General features: G+C 35.7%; 1 protein-coding gene across 8 annotated transcripts in view; it reads left to right on the forward strand.

Annotated features, from left to right (window-relative positions):
* The window catches only part of IKZF2 (IKAROS family zinc finger 2), a 159,490-nt gene extending 136,497 nt beyond the window's left edge, over positions 1-22,993 (forward strand). For all 8 annotated transcript variants that reach the window (XM_032479933.1, XM_032479935.1, XM_032479932.1 and 5 more), the window contains 3 exons: positions 1,377-1,514; positions 9,358-9,501; positions 15,268-22,993. In XM_032479933.1, coding sequence (XP_032335824.1) covers positions 1,377-1,514; positions 9,358-9,501; positions 15,268-15,989 — 1,004 coding nt within the window. In that variant the 3' untranslated portion in view covers positions 15,990-22,993. The remainder of the gene's footprint in view (positions 1-1,376; positions 1,515-9,357; positions 9,502-15,267) is intronic.
* Positions 22,994-25,143: the final 2,150 nt, after the last annotated feature.

Here is a 25,143-nt window from a genome sequence, read left to right on the forward strand (position 1 = left end):
GAACTGCCTCATTTTTACTTCCCAGAAATAAATAGAAGTTACCTAGGTTTTTAGAAGTGACTAATCCTGCCTTACTTTTGTTTTTTAAGATGGTTTATAAAAAAAAGTGATTATGAAATAACTGATTTGAGTTTACATGCAAATACAATCTAAAGGCTAGTTTCGTTATTTTTAAATCAGTGTAGTGAAATTTTTATGCAGCCATGAATACCTTACCTTATTAAAGTCTTTCAGTTCTGGTTATGACCAGTGTCATAGCATGAGTTAGTTACGGGGGCGAGAGTGAGGGATGCTATCTTTGACCATGTGAGTTGTCTATTGGTCCTCTGGGCAAAACGGAATGATTCCTAAGGGAGTCAAATGAGAACAGCTGATCTGATTTACACTGTGCTTTACTGAGGGCTCTGGCAACCGACCACCCGGTGTTTTATGGTCTTCTGTATCCATTCAAAGCCAAGAATCAAAGTGCTCTGTGATAGCCTTGTGAATAGTCATACACTAAAACACACCTCTTTCCCTAAATGTGTTTTTTTCCTTCTTAATTTTTTTAAGTGTTTTTTTTTTTTTTTAATATGAGCATTGAAGTATTTTACAAGGTTTACTGAAATATGGCTCTCTGGCTAGTAGAAAATAATTCATTTCCTGAATGTGAAATATGTAGTTATCCCTGTCATTGTATAACTAAATATGTTAGGGCTTCAGCGGTTATTGTCAATAATCCTGACTCAAAGCACCTAGTAGGTTAATTCTCGGTAATATAAGAACAGTGCTGATGTGGGAGAATAGACTTAACTGCTGCAAAGTTTTGCATGTGTGAATAGTTATTACCAAGGTGGAAAGAAAAGAGAAACTCACTGCTTTTATCTGTACTTTTTCTCATCACTTGAATTCTGTTTAGTCTTCCTGGTACCCATGAATAATCTTTTCATTAAACAATGACATTTTGAGTTGTTGCATCTTAGTCTCCTTCAGTAAAATTCTGCATTCCCACCCCCCTGAATAAATAAAAATAATTCTCATCATGGTTTGTCTTTTGAATGAGTCAAAGCTGAGAGAATTGTGTAAGAGTAAGTGTTAGTGTGAAGAGTCAGATAATTCGAAGATTGATCATCAGCCTCTCATGGTCTAGGATACAGTCAGAGCATGCTTTTGATTCAGTATTTCCCCTGTCACCAACGGTATAGTCTGCCTTTTCTTGCTGTTTTTTAATCTTGGTAGAAATTTATTATCTTTAGTCACCTAAATTGGAGTGTGGAGGAGGAAGAGATTTAATTCTGAAAAGCATATAAATGCGTCCTCCAGACTAGCAAAAGTTAGCTCTGAATTTGGCTTTGGAGGAGAGCTGCCAGCACACTGATCTTGAGTTCTCTTCACAGTGGGGAAACCTCACAAGTGCAACTACTGTGGACGAAGCTACAAGCAGCGCAGTTCACTGGAGGAGCACAAGGAACGCTGCCACAACTATCTCCAGAATGTCAGCATGGAGGCTGCTGGGCAGGTCATGAGTCACCATGGTGGGTAACAACGGCATTCACCATCGCCATTCTCCCCTCTACTGCTTTCGTAGTTTTGTATGGGTTAAAGAGTTCTCTCTGCCTGTCAGCATGAAGGTAAAATCTTACTCTGTTTTAAAACAATTTTAGATCACATTCATTTTGTTTGGGATTTTCTTAAGCACGTGAAACCAGTTGAGCTTTGGGACACTGCAAACAAGCTCTATTGACTTTTGGGATCCACCCAAATTATTTCTGATAGTCTGTGTTTGAATTAACATAATGCTGGCAGCCGGCCTTGAATACACCAAAAGGTACTATTTACTCTTTTTCTTATTGCCTGCACCAATAGTTTGAGATGGTTTCACATAAGTCTATAGGTTTTCTAAAAGAAGTAATTGGTTGTGTATTTTCATTTCTCTTAGGTAAGTGATCAGTGGCATAACTGAAAATGCCTCCAATCTGTCTTGGGATTTATCTTGGAAATTTTGCTTTTTACAAGTGTAAGGAACAGTCTAGACTAAAATTAGGCACCACTTCCCTCCACAAAAATCAAAACCCAAACAAAACATCCTGACCTCCACAATACACGATAGCAGGTAGAAAAACTCTCTAAGGTTTATCAATTAACAATTCTCTGTAACTGAAAAGTTAATGTTAGTCAACCAGCCTTACAAAAGAGAATTATGGATTTTAATTCTTTAGATCTGCAGCATCTGTTTGTCCTATTTTTTTTTTACTGATTGATTTTATTATGAATATAAGTATATACAAAAATATTAACTGAGTGATATGTTCATATTTTTTATTTGAAAAACATTTGGCCAGCATTAAATAGTACAGTTGGGAGATCCTACAGTCACTTTTAAACTATAAATATCTATTTTGTATTTATAGACAGCTTACAGGTTACTTGCAGGGTTCTTATTTATTTTATATCGAATGTACTTATGGAAATGTGTCTGTTGGACAGCTAGTGAATACTTGTTGAATTGGGAACTTTTTAAGTTTAAATTCTTTTGTTATCCTGAATGACTGAAGCATTTCTTTGTATTGAGGATGGTTTATGTAATTTAAAGAACCAGATTTAATTCTGTCATTGTTAGGAGAGAGTTTTTTGTTTTTATATTGTTATTATCATTAAGTAACATTTTTTTAAAAACCTGTCTGTGTTTGAAGTCTTTGTAAATTTGGTACTGCAAGCTTGCATTACTGGAGCTTATAACGTAGCATGGGATGCAGAGCATCGAGGTTAAAATGGTAGACTTAGGAGTTCAACAACCTTGGTCTGGCTAGGTGGTGTCTGAGTCTGTCACTCACAGACTTGGTGTGAGAATTAAATGTGATTGTATGGACAATAAAAACCCAATGAATAGTTTGTTTTACTATTTCAGGGCATTAAATATTAAGAAATAGTAAAGTTTTATGTTACTTATCAACATTAACTTAGGCATTTGAGGTTTCATATACTTACTGAGCACCATTCTGTTCAAATGGTTACTTTTAGAGGTGGCTTGAGGTAGGGTAGCTGGTGGAGGCTTGGCGAATGCCAAATTTTCCAGAGACACCTTATGGCACTCCTACTAGGTTTTCCACATAATGTTCTCTCATTGCAGTTTTGACATTTGATTAGATTATTAATTTTATTAACTAATTTTTCCAGTCACAGTTATTCAGGAAACTGTGTTGCAAACACGTGAATAAGAAATAGAATCTCTCCTAAAAGACTTTATATTGTTATAGGGAGGTAAGGTGTCCATAAATAATTATAGTCAGTATATAACTACTATTGATAGATTAACCAGCTATAGAATAAGTGGTGACAGAAATTTTAAACAGGTATATTTTGGGAGAAAAAGACCTCTAAACAACTGTAGCGTCAGCATCAATCCCCATGCGCCTTGCCAGGAAGTAGGTTTTGATATCATATATAGACCCAAATATTTGTTCTTTAATATTGGATGGAGTTTTAACCACATGAGTTTAATGCTACTCCATGCTGTACTTTTTCTAGGGGTGTTGTAATAATAATTTGAGATTACCCTTCATCTCTGTTTCCTTTTGTTAACATGCTTAATGAGAATTGGCTGTAAGAGGTAAGGGTAGATAAGTGCTGTAAGAGAGGCAATATGGAGAAGATGCCACTAGAGCTCATCATTAATCTTGTTTCACATGTAAAGCTTGGCATGTGTCTCGTTTTTGACAGAGCCACGGGGAAATTTATATTTATACCCTTCCCTCTCTTATTGTTCTGTTACATCTTGTCTCTTTTTTGTCTTTTCTATTAGTGGTAGGTATAGGGGTTGCCATCATTGTGGTTACTCATTAGCTCTTTGAAATTACAATTTTTTTTCATATCTGACATTGTTGTATTTCCTATCCTCTCTTTTTCAAAACATGTCCTTCCCCATGTTGACTATTCTAGTGAGGAAGTATCTGAATTCAAAGAAGCTTTCTTTCACTTCACTCAGGAAACATTTACTGAGGGCTTGCTATGTACCAAGCTCTATAGAATGTTCTGGGAATATAAAGACAAAGGAGCATAATTTTGTTCTTATATGTATTGTCTGGTAGGAAGTACATAGTAGACAAATACAAGGAAGCAAATGCTCTAATAAAGGTATATATACATGTCTCCAGAAGCACAGATGTAGAAGTGACCTGACTCTGTCTGCAGAAGTCAAGGAATGTTTTGTACACGAAGTAATTACGCTATACATAATGATGAGAAAAACTGCATAAATCAGACAGATCACAGAGAGTATACATTCCGGGCAGAGAAGTTGCCATAGGCTAAGACTTGGGGTTATAAAAGAACACTAGCAAGTTCCTGGATGTTGAACACAGTAGAGTTAAAGCAAGGATAGGAAATAAGACTGAAATAGTGGGTTGTGATACAAAGAAAGAGCCCTTTACGCTAATCCAATGTTTGAATTTCTCTGGGGTAATCAGATATGTGTCTTCTAATGAAAAAAAGGCACCCATGGAGAATATAGGATAGATGCCTGACTGGAGTGTGAGGAGAGACTAGAAGTGAGGATTTGCAGGAGAAACTGAAAAAGAGGCAGCAGGAGAAGAAACAGATGAAACACTGAAGACATACTTAGGAGTTAGAACCATAAGTCCTCGAGTTTGATGGAAAGGGAGGAAATTAATGACTTGTAGTTTTGGAAAGAAAGATAATAATGAATTGGGTTTTATGGCAGATTATCTTATTTCAAAGTTATTTTATGCTCATTGTTCAAGTCTTCTTAGCTTGAGAAAAAAGCAAAGTATGTAATTATCATTTCCTCCTTGCCTGAAGACAAAAATGGAAGTGTGAACCAGAAAGATAGCCAACTTTAACATGAGAATATATAGACTTAGGTTTATGTGTTGAATTATTTGATAAAGGGAATTTCTTTATTGCAAGGATGGAGACAAATCTGGGAACATCTAAACTTCTAGTAAGCTTCTTCAACCTATTTCCAATGGGTGACAACATTTCCTTCATTAAGACATTTAGTAAACACCCATTGAACATTATATTTGTCTCATATCATAAAAGGTACTAAACACACAAAGTCAGAAGAAATGCAGTCCCTACCCCAAAGTCACTTACCAACTATTGGAAGAAATAGACCAGTAAATCTAACCAATAGTTAGGACACTGAGTGATAAACATTGTGGGGGCACAGAGGGCAGGTAACTAAATCACAGTAGTTGTCCAAGAGGAATTTCTAGGGAAAGTTATGTTTGAGTGGAGTTCTGAAAAGCAGGATAGCCAGCTAAATAAATGGAAAAAGGTATTTCACGTGGAGAGATCAGCATGTGTGAAGAAACAGAAGTCCCAAGAGCATGGTGGATTAAGGATCTACAAGTAGTTATGTACAATTAGAGCCCAGTTGGTAAAGGCAAGAGAAATTGGAAGGTGTTAAGGCCTAGAGATATAGGCCATGAACAGGGCATCAAGGGCCTGTTGTGCTAAGCAAAGAATTTTGTACTTTATCCTAAAAAATATTATTATGTTTACATTTTATTGCTAGAAATGTTGAAGATAGATCAGAAGAATCAAGGTAGAGCCAAGTAGACCATTGCAACAGTTTCCTGATTGAGTTGGGCTTGGTAGCCAGGAATATGCAGAAAAGTTAAGATAATTGAGAGCAACTATAGATACTGTATCTGAAACACTTGGTACCTTCATGCATATATATCTCTAAGGAGAGGTGATAGGGAGGAGGAGGGGCAGGAGACTGGGTGAAAAGAGAAGAATCTAGGATTTGCCAGAAGTGTCTAACATTGATGACCACATAGATAGTAGTGCCATTCACTGAGGTGGAAATTAGGAAAACAAGAGGAAGTCTGGGGAGGGAAGCAGAGATTTCAGTTTTTGAACACATTATCTTTTAGGCACCTGTGAGAGACAGCCAAGTGAAACTGTCTAGGAGGAAGCTGAATATGTAGATCTCGAGCTCTTGAAAGAAGTCTGGGTAGGAAAAAAAGATATGGGAGCCATCATTATATAGGTCATAGCCTGAAGTAATAGGTTTTACAAGGTTATGTGGGTAAGTATAGAGTGAGACATCTAGAAGGCCAAGAACACACCAGAAAGGGGGGTGGGAAGAGCAATGAAGCTGAGTAAGACCAGAGGATGGGAAAGTGGAGAGAGTGATTTCACAGAAGCCAAAGCAAGTATCAGTATTGTCCAGTGTTATCAAGAATATAATTAAGAAAAATGAAAAGTTTCTTTTCAGTTCTGCAACTGGAGAAAATTTGTGACAAAATAGAAGACATCTGTTGTTTTTCCGTACATACCTTCCTCCTCCTTTAGTTAGTAAGACTTCCATTTTCCTTTAGAGAACTGTCTCCCATTGCAAGAAGCCATGGTGGGATGTCAGTCTAGGTGCCCTGCCCTCTTCTGGCCAGTGGATGGACAGTGACCTAATCTAGGTTCCTCAGACTGTCTTTCTTAGAATTTGAAATTTGAGTGAATTGTTTGGCAAAACGGCTATGTTGGGAATGCTTGTATGGATCTTTATGATTTATCAATGTGATGAGATAATGGAATAATGCAAGGATAAATATATTTTATTCTGGTTATAACTTTAAAAGTAAAGTCAAGAAAGACACCTGGTTATCAAGTTTGTTTTAACAAGTGCAGTTTACATATTAGTATCTTCTTAGCCTAGTTGAATGTATCACTGTGCGATTAACGCTTTATAGAGTTAAGTAGAGAATTTGTTTTGTGTTTCAAGCAACCAATATCCAGAAACACTTTGATGAGTTGCACTCAGATCCATGAAGGCAAATAATTCAGATTAGTTGCATAATATATAAAATATATCAGATAATTTCTCAATGGCAGACCTTAAAAATATTTCAAACTTGTTTATACAAAGTCAGCACTCAAAGTATGTCTACCAAGAATGATACAGCATAGTGACTAAGAGCCCAGGCTCTGGAGGCAGACCACCTAGGTAGGTTCTACTCATATATTCCCAACCAACTGGATATAAACACTGAGATAATTACTTTACGTCTCTGGGTCTTTGTTTATCCATCGTAAAATGGAGCTGGTAATTGTACCCATCTCAGGGGGTTGTTGAAAGTATTAAATAAATTATCAAATGGAAAGCCTTAAACTAGTACTTAGCACATAGGGTGAGTCTGTTGTTGTTATTATTGCCAATATGGTAGAAACAAGACTAATATTTAATATGTAAAGGACTGTGGTGAAGTAGAAGTTAGACCAGAGCTCTGCCAAAGTCATTGTTTTCAGTTCACATGAGCTTCATTGAACTTGGGACAAATCATCTGAATTGAGGTGGATGTGGTGTGGGACAGTTCCCACACCCAGGTTTCGTTTTGAGTGTTAAATGTGTGCAAATATGAAAATTCAAGGTGAGACTTAGAGCAAAACTGCCAAGTTTTAGAATACTCATTTCAAAACTAATTAGTATATTCAATTTTGGGGCAAACCCTGTTAACCAGTTTTGCTGTTTTTTAGCAAAATTCACAACAACAAACTTTTTTTTTTTCTTTCCTTCTTTCATTTTGGATCTTGGTTCATGACATATTTTCATCTTTGGTCCATTCATGGCCTGTTTTCCAGTTATATAGTTATTTTTTTTTTAATAATGTAGTAAGAGCCGGTGAATTCACTACCTAAAACAAAAGCTAACATTTTGGCAATAATCTGTATCTAATTACATGGCTCCCCACCACATCACCACTGCCATTCCATCCTCCTGGCCTCCCGTATTTGAATTCTATGGTCATTCTTTCTTTGCTTTTTTTTTTTTAAGTATTTTTTTTCTTATTTTCCTTGTTGCTAAGAGAGGACATAATGTTCTATGTAATACCTGAGGACATGATTTTTGCATTTGATATCATGAATTATATCAGTATAGAAAATGACCTGTGTTTCCTTGTTTCTAAGTCTAATCGTGTATTTTTTTTTCAAATTAACATCCAATAATTGCAGAACCCCTTGCTATTCATAACCAGAGGACCTCTTATAAAACAGACATTGAAGATTAAATGTTTCTAGCCTATCCACCAGGCTATACTAAATTAACCCAAAACTTAGAATGAATGTTTATTTCTTTAAACATGTATGAATTAGGAAAACATTTTCCTGACGCCATTTTTCATTTCTTCAAAATCAGCAGCTGTGTTGGTTATTAAATAGGTCACCTGAATTGTGCACTGGATTTTCTTGACTTTCATCTCTTGCTTTCTCACTTTAAGTGTCTACCCTTATAAAGGATAATGCTTTGTGTTGTGCACAGTGAGGCCATTCCTTTACAAATGAAAGGAGCAGAATAAATCATTTTACAGTGCATGATGAACAATTAAAGATATCCTAAGATATGAAACCTTTAGGTTTCCAAACAGTGCTGGCACAGGTACAATTGTAGAAATCAACAGTAATCAAGAAATAATAAGTTAGGGTCTTTTCTGTGAATGTTAGTTTTAATCAGCTGACCTCATCTGTCTCCAATGTTACTCTGTCTTCAGTTAAATGTCTTTTGACAGTATTTTTATTCAAAAACAACTCTTATACGTTCTAGAATGTCTACACCATAAATGTCAATATCTAATGTCAATAGCTATGAGCGAATATATTAGCCTATAGCAACTTAGACAAATGGGATGAAGAGGGAGCAGCACTGGAGAGTTTATGTCAAATGAATTAGAGCAGTAGTTTAGTGAGCAAATATGCCAATTTGGAAATGGATTCTTTTATCTTGCTGAAGGGCTCTTTTTAAAATAAATTGCAATCATAAAGCTGTCACCGTTTACTATGCATGGACATGTTCAGAATTGGATCTCCTTCATGAAGGCTGCTTTGTGCAGGTATGTAGCTACTGCCAGTACTCACTCAGCTCATCAAATAGAAAATCTGCTACAGGAAAATACATGGGTGAAAAAAAAGATTAAATATTGTGCTGTTATTCTATGTGTCTGTTTAAACTTTCCTCCAAAACAAGTTGACTTAGTTAAATTGTTTTAGAAAAATCAACTCCAAAAGCCTTGAGAATAATGCAGTTTTAAAGTAGTATTGATTTTAATCAATGTTAAAAAAGCTTTCAGAGGAATGAGATGAGAAACAAGAAGAACATGTTGGCCACCAATAGTGGCAACAGTTTATGTCATTGATCCGAGAGAGACTCGGATAAAAACAAATCCTCTGTGTGTGTGAGTAAAATTAGAGAGCGTACTGATTTTAACACTAGAGGTTATTCATTCTGCTTGCTTTTATTCAAGCATACTGGCTCATAGGAGTTTGTATAACACACATTGAGATGGCCATTCCAGCTTTGTATCTTTTTAAAATGTTGAAGACATTATCAGATTACATTTTTTGTATGGTTTTATATAGTACCTCCTATGGAAGATTGTAAGGAACAAGAGCCTATTATGGACAACAATATTTCTCTGGTGCCTTTTGAGAGACCTGCTGTCATAGAGAAGCTCACGGGGAATATGGGAAAACGTAAAAGCTCCACTCCACAAAAGTTTGTGGGTAAGCATCCCAAAGACTTTGATTTCTGTAAAAGCTGATTTTAGTGAGCAAAGGCAAGTTCCCATGTGCTAGAAATATATATGGTGTATTTAAGTTCATGAAATGAAGGCCCATCTCTTTTCTCCATTGTCCTTTTCTACTTTATGCCACTCTGTGTACACAAACACACACACACACATATACACACCCCTGGGTATATGGGCCTAAGAAGGAGAAATGAAGGAAAGATTGATAGTAGTGAGTTGCTATCTCAAAATGAAATAATATATAAAGTGAAACAAATAATAATGCTTAAGGGAAATGGTATAGCCCGTTAGCCAGTTTTGTAATCTTTTTAAAATTTGCATTACCACCACATTTTTAAACTGTTTTCTTTACACAGTGTTAATGCTTTTAGTATTTCATCTAGAATGAAGAGAAATCTTTTATTTCAAATTCTGCAGTAAAAAAATAACACAGCTGTCTACATTCAGGGTGTTTCATATTTAGATCTATATTTCATATTTGATCCTTGTTTTCATCCAGTCTATGATTTTGAACTGAAAAGATTAAATATGATGCATTAGACTTTCCTTTTCCATTTCCAAGCCCTCAGATAATCTTTATTTGATACACTGAGAATTGTCATCATTCTGCATGCTCTAAGTCAGAGTATCTCTGAGGATACAAAAGCATCTAATTTTTTAAAAGACTGAATGAATAACACATTCAATATAAAGAATTTTCATTAATTATCAATGTAATATATATTCTTATAGACTTTATATAGGGTAAAAATTAGAAAAGATAAAAATAGAGTCTCATATTCTAGTGTCAAAACACATTGTAGAATATCCTTATGAGGGTTGAGTAGTGACTGGGAGAAAATCTTATTTTTAGGTTATTTCAGGGAGGAAAGGGTGATAAAATTCTCCAACAAACACTTAGAGAAGATTTCTTTTCGATCTAAAATTGAAGAACTAAAAATCACCAAAATACCATTTTAAGACAAGCTGGAGAGATTAACTGACAGAATTCATTGAAAGGAGGCTTAAGGGTAGACCTAACAATTATACTTTATACTAGGTTAGTTTACAACTAGCCCCTGAGAGTACACCCAAATGTCTGCCTTGGGCCTAGGTTACTTTTATTTCTATCTTTCTTTCGTTTTTATAAGTAACTCTTTAAAAATGCCAGTTCATCTATTTTTAAAATTGATTAATTTGATGGATGTCCATTTAAATGTCTGTATCTCAACTAGACACTAGTGTAGTTGGGAAAATATGAAATTTATTACTGTTCTATTTTCTGAATTTATTTCATTCTGCTCTTTGTAACATTTTCATCTTTCCTATGAACTAGAGACACTACTCTCAATTTGATTTGACTATATTTCTTAGAAAAGAGGGATAGATATTTTAATTACATTTGATTCTAAAATAATGACATTATATTTTTATAAGAATTTGATGCTATTTTTTATTTGGATTTTGTCCTAGTAGTAATGTACAGTTGACCCTTGAACAGCACAGGGTTTAGGGGCAATGAGCCTTGTGCAGTAGAAAATTTGCATATAACTTACAGTTGGCCCACCATACACAGTTCCTCCATACCCACCATTCTGCATTCAAACAACTGTGGACCAGGTAATACTACAGTATTTACTGTGGACCAGGTAATACTACCCTATTTGCTATTGAAAAAAATCTGCCTATAAGTGGACCCATGCAGTTCAAACCAATGTTATTCAAGGGTCAGCTGTATAACAAAACATCTCATAGTAACTGTTTTTATAATGTCTTTCAAAATGAGAAATTTCATAATTCCACAGTTACTGTAAATTCCTCTCTATCATATCTCTCAGTTAAATACTGCTCTTTGATTTTATCAAGCCCTCCAGGCCAGTGATCCCTGAACTTTCCAAATATCTCTTTCCTCCTCTCTTTTCTTATCCAGTTTAGATTCCATGACTCTCTTGCCTCATTGTCTTTCTGTCACCTTCTCCAAGTGAAACCCCACTCCCTAGTGAAGCTGATTGAGCTTCTTTCCCATATCTACGTAGCTGCTACTACTTTCAGAGAAAATCCCACAGCCTTATAAATTGGTTTCACTATAAATAAATGGACACCTGATCTCAAATATCAATTGTCCCATCCATACTAAGTGTCAGCCCTCCTCTCATTCACCCCTGAGTAGTCTTCTCTCCTTCTCACCACTGTGGTCACTTCAGCATTTCTCTACTCTCCACAAACATGGTATCTCACTCCTTGGTGATATTACATCTAGATTCATAGGAAATAAATTTGTTGAAATGATTTCAGTATACTACTAATCCTATAGGATTATGTGCATCCACATGAATACTTTCTTATTTTCTTTTTGTTTCAGTGGAAGAAGCATCCTTCTTTCTGAATAAAGTTAATTCCTCTTCATGTGCTCCGGAAGTCTCCTATCCTAGCCCCCAAAATATCTTCCACTATTATTTTTCCCCTCTCTCACATGTATTTTCAACACCCCCCCTTCTATTGGCATTTTTCTTTTGGTATTCAATGTGATACACTCTCATTATTAAAAAATCTTCCCTCAAACCCAAGTCTCCTTCTAGCTACTACCTATTTCCTCTTTCTCTTCAAAGATGGAATTAGCAAGGAGTTCTCTTTGCTTGCTTTCTTTAATTTCTTTCTTTCTACTCATTCCCCAGCCTATGAAACCTGGCTTTCTTCTTCATGCTCTACTGAAATTATTCTCATTGAGGGTAGCTCTAGCTTCCACAGTGCCAAGTCCATGGACCCTTTTTAGACCATCTTACACAACTGCTGGAGAGCATTTGCCACTCCTGAATAGTTAATTCCCTTTGAAACACTCTCTTCCCTTGGTTTCTCTCTTGCATTTCTTCCAGCTTCTTTGACTGTTCTTTCTCAGTCTTCTTTATGGATTTACCCCAACAGCTAAGCAAATGGTGCAGTAGAACTAGTGGAGACCTCAATTCACATGCTTAAGTATTTTAATATTATAAATCAGGCTTAAAAACTATTGTGTTCTAACCTCCTAATCTGGAAGACTGAGTTCAAATAAATATAGACTTCTTGGATTCCCTGGAGTTCTACCCCAGACTGTGGCCACATGAACGGAACCACCACCCCCTGGCCTACAGCCAGGTCCTTCTTTTAGACCCACTCCTGATTCTGTCCAATACCAAAAGGGGCCTCATTCACACATATGTAGACAGCTTAGCCTGCACATCCAAGTTCTTTTCACCTTGTACCGTGCACACAGACAATAAAGAGTAGTGTCTTGACTATTCTTCAGGCTTAAGAGTGTACATACCAGCAGCACAATTGGCACTTAGGAGGATGGAACGCTATGAAGAGGACTGTGTGACCTTGGCTGCAAGCTCTGAGCCATTTCGGCAAGGAATTCTGGGGTCCTGGGTACCCAGAGTATGGTCTAGGGTGTAAGCCCCAGAGAAGCATATTCCCTTAGTCCTAGATATTCCTTATTCCATGAGGAGCAAAGCCCAGGGCTCTCAAACAATGGGGCTCAGTGCAGGAATCCCACTTGCCCTGGTCTATGGGCAGCCGTAAAAACCTTGGTGTTCTTCCAAGTTCTATTTTTGACCTACTCTTTTTCACACTTTACCTATGCCTGGGTGATACCATCTATTCCCATGGCTTCAGAAGTTTCTATCAACTGGTGACTCTCATATCTATATCGCAAGCCCAGACCTCTCTCCTGAGTTTGAGAGTCTATCTCAGTACTTATTAGATATGACTGCATTACTCATAGCATTCCCCAATCTTACTTCATCATCTTTTCTATCCCATTGTCACCCTGAGTTTCCCAGGCCAGAAACCTGGGCTTCATACTTAACCTCTTTTTTTATTTTTCATTCTCTGTGTCTAGATAATCACCAAGTTCTAGTAATATTTTATTTTGCTATTTACAGTATTACATTTCTCTCCATTTGATTGAATTTTCTCCATTTCCACTGCCACTATGCTAGTTGAAGTAACCATGATCTCTACATCTCTAGAGTAACAACTTCCTAAACCAGCTTGCTAAATAAATATCTAGTCACTTCCCTGTTTAGCCCTTTCAATTCTTACTGCTCTCAGGATAAAGTTCAAATCTCTTAGCCGTTGAGTGAGCCCTATATTATCTGATGCCATCTTTCTCATCTGTTTCCACTCTCAGCCATAGTCGGAGTAGAAGTCATCCCTAGAACAAGCCATGCCCTCTTGCCTCTGAGCCTTCCTACCGGCTGCTCCACCGCAATCATTCTTTCACTTGGCTAATACTATCGTCACAGTCTTATCTCTGATGTCACTTTCTTCAAGAAGCTTTCTTTTACTATGAGTTATAGGTATTCTACTTACTTGACCCATACCCCATATCACACTGTATTATAAATGATCCCTGAATTGTTGTCACTCCCTCTAAATTGTAAGCTCTTTGCAAACATAGATTGGGTTTTTCTAGCTTAACTTTTAACTCTTGGATGCTGTGAGAAAACTACTTACTATGTTTTTTCTTTCATTTTCATTACTTTGATCACTACCCTCTTCTCATTTTGGGGACCTTTCTTCAAACCTGAAATAATGCTAGCTAAGTGAGTGTTTTTCCAGAATACAGTTCTATGGATCAACATTACATGTTAGGTATCTGTAGCAACATACGAAACATTTATACAAAATTCACATATATTTTAAAAAAGCATATATCTATAAGATTTACCTGTCAAAGTAACTAAGAAATTAGTAGGAGAATGCATCGGTTTAGTAACAGAATTTTTAAAAGATAAACTGTTCTATCCAAAGCGAGCAGTACATAAAAGAGAAAAATTAGAACTACTCATTATTATACACCAAACTCTCTTACAGTTAATCTTAAATATTATGGTGAAGTAAAATAGTAGAGTAAAATTCATTTAGTTGAAGTAAATATTAAAGGGAAAGCTACAAATGTCCTTCAATCAAGAAAAAGTATGGAAAACTAACAGTGGGTGTGCATACCAGCACCATTGCATACATGTCTGAATAAGAAAAGGGGGATGCAAAAATGAAGAATTATCCATTTCTAGAAGCAAAACAATGAAATGTAATATTTTCCAAGTTTATGAGTAAGTGCTTTTGGAAATATCCTACTTTTATATAACCCTAAATTTTATTCAGTTTATCAGACAATACAACTTTTAACAGTATTTTAATAGTGACATTTTTTAGTTTTTCAGAATGACATATATTGGGTCTATAATCTTTCTCTAATATAGCATCTAAATCAGCCAAATTAACGCTACACAGCAGTAAGATAACAGGTGTTACAACCCGATCGCTCTCACTTTTATGACCTTTGAGGCTTGGTCACTGATGTTGAAAATATGCAAAAACAAGTATAATCTCTGACTTATTTTCACCTGGTATTTCTTCTTTTTTCCTGTAATTGCTGAGCTCTAGACAAGCGGAAATTTTAATAGAGAATGAAAATAAGATAACACACACTCAATCATACCCTTCAGGCTAGGTGCACTTTCACAGTGACGTTAGAACAAGTGCAGATGGCTTGTGAAGTTTTTATTACTAATCCTCTTTGTAGGTTAAGATTATTTGTGAGTTGCAGCAGAATTAAAAAGCCTGAATACTTGATCTAAAGAATATGATTATACTATATTATGGAAAATGGAAGTGATTAGTTAACTTTGCACTTCTAAATTTTTAATCCAACCACTAATTTTATGGGTTTTTTTTTTTTCTTTTTCTTTTTTCACTTTTCTCCCCCTCTCCCTTTCAGGGGAAAAGCTCATGCGATTCAGCTACCCAGACATTCACTTTGATATGAACTTAACATATGAGAAGGAGGCTGAGCTGATGCAGTCTCATATGATGGACCAAGCCATCAACAATGCAATCACCTACCTTGGAGCTGAGGCCCTTCACCCTCTGATGCAGCACCCGCCAAGCACAATTGCTGAGGTGGCCCCAGTTATAAGCTCAGCTTATTCTCAGGTCTATCATCCAAATAGGATAGAAAGACCCATTAGCAGGGAAACCTCCGACAGTCATGAAAACAACATGGATGGCCCTATCTCTCTCATCAGACCAAAGAGTCGACCCCAGGAAAGAGAGGCCTCTCCCAGCAATAGCTGCCTAGATTCTACTGACTCAGAAAGCAGCCACGATGACCACCAGTCCTACCAAGGAAACCCTGCCTTAAATCCCAAGAGGAAGCAAAGCCCAGCTTACATGAAGGAGGATGTCAAGGCTTTGGATACCAAGGCTCCTAAGGGCTCGCTGAAGGACATCTACAAGGTCTTCAATGGAGAAGGAGAACAGATTAGGGCCTTCAAGTGTGAGCACTGCCGAGTCCTTTTCCTAGACCATGTCATGTACACCATTCACATGGGTTGCCATGGCTACCGGGACCCACTGGAATGCAACATCTGTGGCTACAGAAGCCAGGACCGTTACGAGTTTTCATCACACATTGTTCGAGGGGAGCACACATTCCACTAGGCCTTTTCATTCCAAAGGGGACCCCTATGAAGTAGTGAACTGCACATGAAGAAATACTGCACTTACAATCCCACCTTCCTCAGATGTTGACATACCTTTTTTTTTCTTTCTAATATTATTACTGTCTTCTTTAATTCTTATTTTGTGGACACAGTGTCATTTGCTCTGCCTAATTACAATAAGGAAGAAACAGAAGAGAGAAGGGACAGGGGATATTGTTTCTTGACAACTTGGCTTGTTCATTTTGTGGTAGTTTAAGAGCAGTTCATTTCTGCCATGCATAGATATAAGTAAGGTATCTTATGCTTTGAAAAAAAATCACTCAATTCATATAGATTCACTTAGGATTCTAATTTGCCACTGATGTTCAGGATTATGATTGAAGGCAGGAAAGAGTGTTTTCTGGGTGGGACTTTCGCAGTTTAAAATGGGATAAGTAATTTTACTGTTCAAAGAAGAAGTTGTTTCAAAATGTAAACTTTTTTTTCTTTCTCCTCTAGAGATCATGGAACACAAACACATTATTTTCAATGGTAACTCCTTGGATGAGTTGTTGTTGTGGGTTCTATGTTTACTTCCCCTATGGAATTTAAAATACGGTATGTTGTACACTGTACCAGATAGCAACACTTTTGAACTACAGGTAGTTAAGGATACCTACAGTACATCTGAGGTCTTAGGATCTTATTTTTCTAAACTTAAGCACTGTTTTTCCATAGTTTTGATGACTGGCATTTTATAGACACCCTGGCAGCCTTACTTTTAACACCTTTAATGAATAGTATTTTTATCTAGTTTTCAGAATAACATATGGTCTAAGAGTGGCTAAGAGGCAGTCAGTAGTTTCCAGAGGGACCTCTACTTTTCTTAAATTTGGGAAGTTTTAAAGTTTTAATGTAACAGCAGCATAGGATACATATTGGTTTCTAAAAGTGTGCTTACAATTGTCACTTTGTCAGCATTTAATCAGTGTTAACCAGTCAGCAGAAAAATATAATTAGGCTAACAGTAGGGGGAAAAAAAACCCACTCAGAAATCCCTTTTCTGGTATTTCTCTTTTCACTGATTTTTTTTTCAAGCTGTGACCACCCAGTGTTTTGTCCATAATCCATTCATCTTTTACTCTTCTAATGGAAGGTCTTAAAAATTTTGCTAGAGGCTGTTTCTTTGAAAATCTCCTCAGAGCAATTGCTAACTTGACCTGAATGTGGTAACTTGAACCCCATAAGGTTGTGGAACTAGGGCTATTTATTCTAGTATTTCTTCAATAATATTTACCAGTTTTGGTACAAGGGTAAGGGAACTTCTTTGTAACCGGTACATTAACAATAGATAAAACAAACCAAAACAAAGTTTATTTTGATCCTTCTTGGAGTCTAGAATGTGACTGAACCTCCAAGCTAAAATGTCCACGTTCTGCACATTTTTCTGTCCCAAAAACATGCAACTATTTATAAATTCTTGTCAGAAATGAATCTCAATCCCTGACTACAGGACTTTCTTCTTTTAATTCATGCATAGGTTGCCATATTTCATGTACAGAATTTAATGTCATGGGTGCCCTGTTTTTTCTTTGCAGTCGCACAGCGTTAGAGGGGGAAAAACTGAATGAAACGGGTTCAGATCACTTTGAGGGACACCCTGGGAGGGAGAACTCACTGCTTGTTTTTAGGGAGGACAGGCCTGACCGTGACTGGATTATCTGATAACCATTTATGAATACTGAAATTCTGTTAAGCAGGAACTGATAACTGCTCTAAAAAAAAAAATCTTAAATGGGCTGCTGAAACTGTGTTTCTTAATACAGAATTATGTGAGAAGTAGCAAGACTAGACAACTATGGACAGTTGAGCAAATCTGGCCCCCATACTGTTCTTCACTCATTTTCTAGTTTACCATCTGCTTATGTAAGCAACTTCTAAGCACTAACACAGCTAGAGCTAGGCAAAAATGGTTACAACTCTCTTTTACTAGCCCCTGTGGTGATTATTTTTGGAGAAATGTCCAAACTGTTCCTTTAAATCTAAGAGAATGCACTAAAACAGAGGAATGAAATGTTTTAAATAGAATATCAACTGTCATTTTTTCTATTTCTCTGCATGCGTTGGTACATTACTACGTTGTGAACATACAGTGTATTCAAAGGTAAAGCATGTCTTTGAGACTCCCACACCTCACCTACCCTAACCACTCATAAATCATTGGAATTTCTTTATTTTTTTTTCCTTTTGGAGGAAGATAAGTAATTTAAGGTTAGTGATTTTGTGTTTTAGTACAATTTCAGGAAACATTTGGATGAGAGTCAATATGTTCATAACTTTGGCTGTGTGTGAATTTCTGCTGGCATCATCTAGAATTTTTTTCCTGCTTACTATTATTTTTTCCAGTATAATATTTTTTTCCAGTTTTTTCCAGAACAATCATGTTCCTACCTGCCCTGGGGTGAAATTGAATTTAGGTGAACCTAGAGAGTTGTACAGTGCCCCCATGAAGACAGTACTAGTGCACTCTCCTTTTCTGACTTCATCTTTTTGAAAATCTTTTTTATTGAAGGGACTTAATACTTTTGAGAGTGTATTTGCTACGGTTGTATACTTGTACTTTCTTAGCTTCATGGTCTGGGGAACAAATAGAGGTAAAGATGGTTCAGGGTGTGGCAGGGACAAATGAGGACAAAGTCAACTCAGATGTGTAGGTGAAACAGAATTTTTGTGGACACAGTGCTTTCTGGGAACCTCTGGATGGCTATATTTGCATGCCTCTTCTTCACAAAAGAAAACGTGCAAGGTTGTAGCACCTAAAAATAAATACGAGGGTCAGACACCAAATAAATCAAGTTTTACATAACAATGATATGCCCCGTTTAGGTGAGATTTCACATTAGAGTATTTGAGGGGCATAGAAATGGGTTAGCCCTCTCTATTTTCCAGTTTGGCAAAAATCCAGAAATTCATCACACTGCTTTGCCCTAATTTTGCCCAAAATTTTATCTCCAGCTCCTGTTAGAGAAATGTGTTGCCTCTCTCTTTTAAAAAGCCATTCTAATCTGGCTTTTGAAAACAGCGAAAGTGACCAATAAACAGATTGGAAGAGATTTCGAGTTATTGAAACATTCCATTGAGACTTTTCTGGAGGGACAAAATGGGAGAATGAGACTAGCGTTCAGGATTGCTTCCAAAGTAGAGGTTGTCTCTCCTGCATACATACAAACAGTTGTATGCATACATCGTAGTACGTACACGTACACGTACACGTACACGTACACACACACACACACACACACACACATCTTTAGGACTATTTGCAACTATTAAACTTAAACCTTGAAAACCTTGAGTCTTTACTATCTACTTCCAGAACAAAACAATCAAAAAAGAGAGAGAGAGGCAAAGTGAAAAAAACCAAAAAAACAAAAATTGCTTTTGAATAGGAAAATACAGAAAAAGAAGAAAATACAGAAAAGAAACTTTTACTTGTTGGCAAGTGGAGAAAGACAAGAATGTTTTCATGGGCTTGGTATTATTTATATTTATGGTTTTTGTGTCTCAGTTGTACCCCTTAAAAAACCATGGAGTTTTTATGATACTTTATAAATGTTTGACAAAATTTACATCAGTGAAGGCATTTAGATGGAAATTATGTTTTACCTATTTCCCAAATGTTATTGTTAAAGTGATTCCTTCTGGTGGAAAAAAAGAACAGAAAAGGCTGCAAAAATACAAAAACCTGTATGCCCCTGGCTTCAAGACAGAACTTAGATTATAAGAGGTACTGGCTACATTATTTTTTTAACTTTGAACTGTTCATTTTACAAAAAAAAAAGGGATACCTTACATTTATGGTCACCTTTAGTTATATTTTGTATATTATTTTAGTAAGTAATGTCTGTATGAAAATTATTCTAAATCAGAAAATCCCCCAGATACAAAAGAGAAAAAGAGTTGGGGTGAAATTGAAGTTTGTATATATGAAAGTTATCTTAGAAATGTTTTAAACCTCCAGTTTCTGCAAAATAATTAAAATATACAGTAACTGGTCTTAAGATCCTGAATTTAATGTATTAAATACTTATAAAATTTATTTATATTGGTGCCTTTTTAAAATGCATTGAAAGAGTGTTGGTTAGCTGCTGTAGCTCTGCAACACTTTTATTATGTGTTTTTAAAAATCACTTAAAATTGATAACTATATAACTCATCTTAGTGTCCTTAGGTCAAAACTGTTAGAGGAATTTCCAATACAGAGACTTCCATTTCAGCGCATCTGCTTAAAGTAAAAGGAAACTCTGAAACCAGATTTTAGTATCTTTTTAGTTTGAGAGTATTTCTGAACACCATTACAAGATTATGCAGACAAAGTATGAGGTAGAGGGAAATTTTAGCTGTGGATTGCATGATGGTGTGTCGTTTTGTTTTGTTTTTAAGGAAGAATAAGGCCTAGCATTGTACAAGGCTTTATTAGTGGAATTTTTTGGTCAATAAAATACAGTATTGTTTAGGAATTCCATCTATAGACTAGTGGTCTGCTAGCCTTAGACCTCTGTCTTCTAATCTGTTCATGTTTTATGAAACAATGTTTAAAAAAGCAGTTAATTAATTCTCCTTGAACAAAACAAAACTGAACAGTCTCATCACATTGCCATTCTCCAGAGAATAATCTCAGATGGTTTCCTGCCATGGTTGTGTATTACCTGCAATGGACGTGTTAGGATATGACAGCTTTAAAAAAAAAAAAAAAAAAAGAGCTGTTTGTTATACAAAGCAAATGTCACATGACCAAGAAGCTGTGATATGCTAGTGCTTCTTTTTATCATAGTGTACTGCTAGGCCAAATAATGACACCTTGAATATTTTTACATTTATTGCAGAAACCTAAAATTTTGGAATTTCCATAAGGTTTTTATGTATATTTCTAGCCTTTTAGTTTTCTCTTGCTGTACTGTTTGTGGATATTTTTCACACGCACTCTTAGAAGTAAGTTCCCAATTCTGTTTATGGGTTTTTCTCCCATAACATTGCATTTGTATATTTTCTGTGTAGATCTGTTGTGAATTAATCTTTATCCCATACAGAGAGTGGTACGTGAATGACTACTTTTCTAAGATGTCCTTTTTATTGTGAATAAAATATAAAATGTAGAGGCCCTCTGCTAAGTCACGTAAAGTACAGCATAAAATTTCATATAGGTACAGATAAGCCAGTTTGCAGTTAATCGGGCCCTTCAAATTACCTCAAGTGACACAGTAAAAAAAAAGCTTCTTGAACGGGTGGAGGTCACTGAATCCCTGACTATGCATTTATCAGGATTCTACTTAATTTACTGGAAATGGATTTTTTTTTTTAATGAATACACTGTAACAAGGGAAGGACTCTGGGTTTTGTTTTTTGTTGTTTTATTCTTTTGTGTTGGCTTTTTTTAAAGTAGTTCAATTTCTGAAACTGTGATAAAACATTTTGACTGTCAAGCACTCTCAGATTTTGAACATAAATCACTTCCCCTTCTGTGTAACAAAGTTCTTTGTGATCTCTTAGATTTTGTCTACTCCTCCCCACCTTTTTTCTTCTTTCTGTCTATGTCCCTTCAATCACTGTCTCTGGACGTCTCTGTCTCTTTCCCCCTACTAGTTTGAAGATTAGGTCAACTCTTATTTCCAGTTCATAGATCTCTTAAGTCTTAATTTTGTGTGTGTGTGATTTTCGTTGGCTGTATAATCTGCTGACATATTTTTATACTCAAGTGTAGTTTTATATTTTTAAAAAAGTAGTTGGATTAAAACTAGTAAGGTATATAACTCTTGTGTTACTTTCACTTTCAAATATTGGGTATCTAAAATATGACTTCAGAGATTATGTAATCATAATAATATGGTGTGTTTGCTTTCCCTTCTTTTGCTGGATTTTGTGTTCTGATTTGGTTTTCCTCCTAAAATGTGTATTATGAGAGATTAAACAAGTTTTTGCAAGAAGCTAGAAAGATGTTAAAAATCTAAAGCAAAAAGTCTTAACTATCTCCCAGTTGGGGGAAGATGCTTTAACATTACTATAATAATATTCCAGGTTCAGAGGGGGCTGCCCAGGCTCCACATTTGCTCTTAATAGTGGAACCTTTTAGACCATGTGTTATTTGCAATCCCGGAATGATTGCTTCTGCTGTTTAGTTTAGAAGATGCTTTTCTTTCCTTTCTGTACAAGTGCAATACTTTCCTTGAAGTCTTAAAAACTATGGTTATTTTTCTTATTCTTTCTTTAAAGACGAAAAGAAACCCTTGAAAATCATGGTATGTTAAGGACACACCAAGCAAAGAGAAAAACACTCCACAGTCAAAAAGATTAGAGAATGTGGAAACCACCAGTCTAATCTCATGGTATCTTTATTTAGGCTAAGTTTTCATTGAAATTGGTAATCTTTTGCCTGAGAAATGTGTCCTAAAGTTAAAGTTCTTAACTACTGAATTTCCTCTTAGACCCTTGCCCAATGTTTTAAATTAAGGACCTAATTTTTTTTTATTTCACTTTTCTTCTTTTGGAAATGAACATAAAAATAAAAGCAAAGCACTTAGCTCAATTTTAAACACTTACCTATCACCTATTGGAGAAAATTTTTAAGAAATATTTGGAACACTCCTGTTTTCATACAAACTTAAGTAAGAGGTATTTTTCGTATCATACATATTTATATGTTGTATGCTGATTTTTTTTATACCTGTGTCCCTGTAGTAAAACTGCTGTAATGTAAATACATGTTTTGTTAAAAGATAACATTTATTTGGCATTTCTTTTAAAGGCAGTTACTGCATTTGTATAGTATGTGTCTTGGCCATTTTAGATTTCTTTTTTCTTTAACAATACCAAAGGTAATTAGACTACTTTAAAAACTAATTGCTTGACAGTTTCTAGGATATTTTGAGTTTTAGAAGCAAAAAAAAAAAAAAATAGGTCAAACCAGTAAACCTCATTTTTTTCAAACTAATAATTTGGGAAAATAAAAACTATTGTTTAAAAAAAGAAATATATATATAAATATATATGTAAATTTAAAATTCCAGACCTTGTATGTCAGGTTTGCTCAGTGTAATGCAGTTTTTTAAGGCTCAAATTCCATACCTCAGAAAATGAGGTTTACTATGGAAATACTGAAACAGTCTTTGCAGCTATGTGACAAGTCACTCTGCTATATACCAATTTGAGACCTCCGCTAACAGTTTTATCGTTGCAGACTAAAATGTGGGACTTGTATTTTCTTTGTTTTTAATGCACACACATACATGTTCCGTGCATGTATGTGGGTATTGTGTATACGTGTATGAGTGTTGTATATGCATGTGTGAGTGTGTGTCTGTATGTGTGTACAACTAAAGAAGCTGCAGAAACTTTGTAATACTTTGTGAAAAGGATTATATTATAAAGGTTTGTACTGTCTGAGTGCACAGCTACTGGAATAAATTTAGGGAATCTCAGGAACAAGCATATAATTTGTCCAAGATTTATTTCTTCTCAGAAGTGTAAGTGCAGTTTTTAATTCTGTATATTATTTAATATTTTACCAATAAAATAAACTTCTGACATAAAAAGTTTGCTATAAAAACTTTCTGGTGAAAATTCTGTACACAAACACATCTTTCAAACCCAGAAAACTGTGGAAACACATCAAGCTTAAGTTCTCATGGCCACTGTGTATACGTGTCACACTCCCTGACCCAGAGATTTGGATACGTGTGAGATCAGAAAACTTCACCATTACTATGTAGTCCGCCAGAGCAGAGAACAAAGTATTCTCTGATTCATTAAGGATGAGATCTCTTTTCTCTTCAGGCAGTTTTCATACCTATCTTATTTTACCCTTAAATCTGAAAAGGTATGTATGTCAGAGCCTATCCCCTGTTTATATGAGAAAAAAAGACCTGTGGGAAGAAAGTTGTGACTTGCTCCAAAGTACATTGTGAATTACACAAGCAGTCCAAGTAATGATCAATAACCATCTTAGAAACTAGCATCTCTTAGGAGTCAGACGAAGATTAAACTAAGGATCAAATCATAGAGATTGGTCAGTGACATTGGCAAAAATCGGTTGTCTGTTCTGCCTCATGTATCTCAGCACTATGTGAGTCATAATCTTCTCAGAATTTACAAATAGATTTCTTTATATGAGAAGTTTGTTCTGTTACAAATACCTTCATAACTATAAATGTAAAAGGGCACATATGACTTGCAGACTCATATTATTTAGCTTTACCTATTATTCATCCCCCACACCAAGTCCATCATATTTGAGATAGCTATTAAAAATTTTCTTCATCAAAAAGTATTTATAGAATTTTATGGCTATTTATCACATTCCTCAGTAATTTCACTTCCCTACACAACACAGAATGAAAAATGCTGCAAATTCCAGTGAAATTTTACTTGTTGCCCATCTTTTAATTAACCTAACTTATGGAGGAAAAGTGCAAACAAATGAAGTAGCAAGGTTAAAAACAAAAAGGGATGAACTTAACAAATTACTCTTTAATGTTAAGTTTATGAAGTTCCCCTTCATGATCAGCAAGAAACATCAAGTTCTCCTGGTTTATAGTATTGATGAAAGGAAAATAAAGATTTTTTAAACATGCCGTATATTCTTGATTTTTCCATTTCAGCAGGGTCAGAGAAATGATAAATAATTGAAAACTTGTTATGCTTGTAAGACTTTTTATCAACATGCTCAAGCCAAGGGGCTGTCCCTGGGGTGTGAGCCACCTGGCGAAGGGAGTTCATTTAGCATTTTAGCAACTCTGCCTCTTGCTATTAGGGGTACAAAGATGGACCCATTAAACTTTCAACAAAACCTCATGTTTTGTTAATAGCCCTACTAACAGTTCCCCATGTGATTTTTTTAACTTCTCACTAGAGATAACAAGGATAACTCATGAAATTGAATTTTGCTGTTTTTCTCTGGTTTGACACAAAACTTGAGAGAGATGCTTCCACAAACTAGCCTAACTAGCAGATGCGGGGAATTGATAAAGAGGATAAAGTGCCCATAACCCCATATAAAAATGGGGAAGAGTAGAGGGAGATCCCAGAAAATATATGCTCAGTTTGAAAAAGGAATATTACTTTTTCTTTTTGTCCTTACTGCTGCTTTATAATCCCAGAATATGTCTTACATATGACCA

The sequence above is a fragment of the Camelus ferus genome, chromosome 5 (assembly GCF_009834535.1).
Source record: "Camelus ferus isolate YT-003-E chromosome 5, BCGSAC_Cfer_1.0, whole genome shotgun sequence".
Classification (NCBI taxonomy): domain Eukaryota; kingdom Metazoa; phylum Chordata; class Mammalia; order Artiodactyla; family Camelidae; genus Camelus; species Camelus ferus.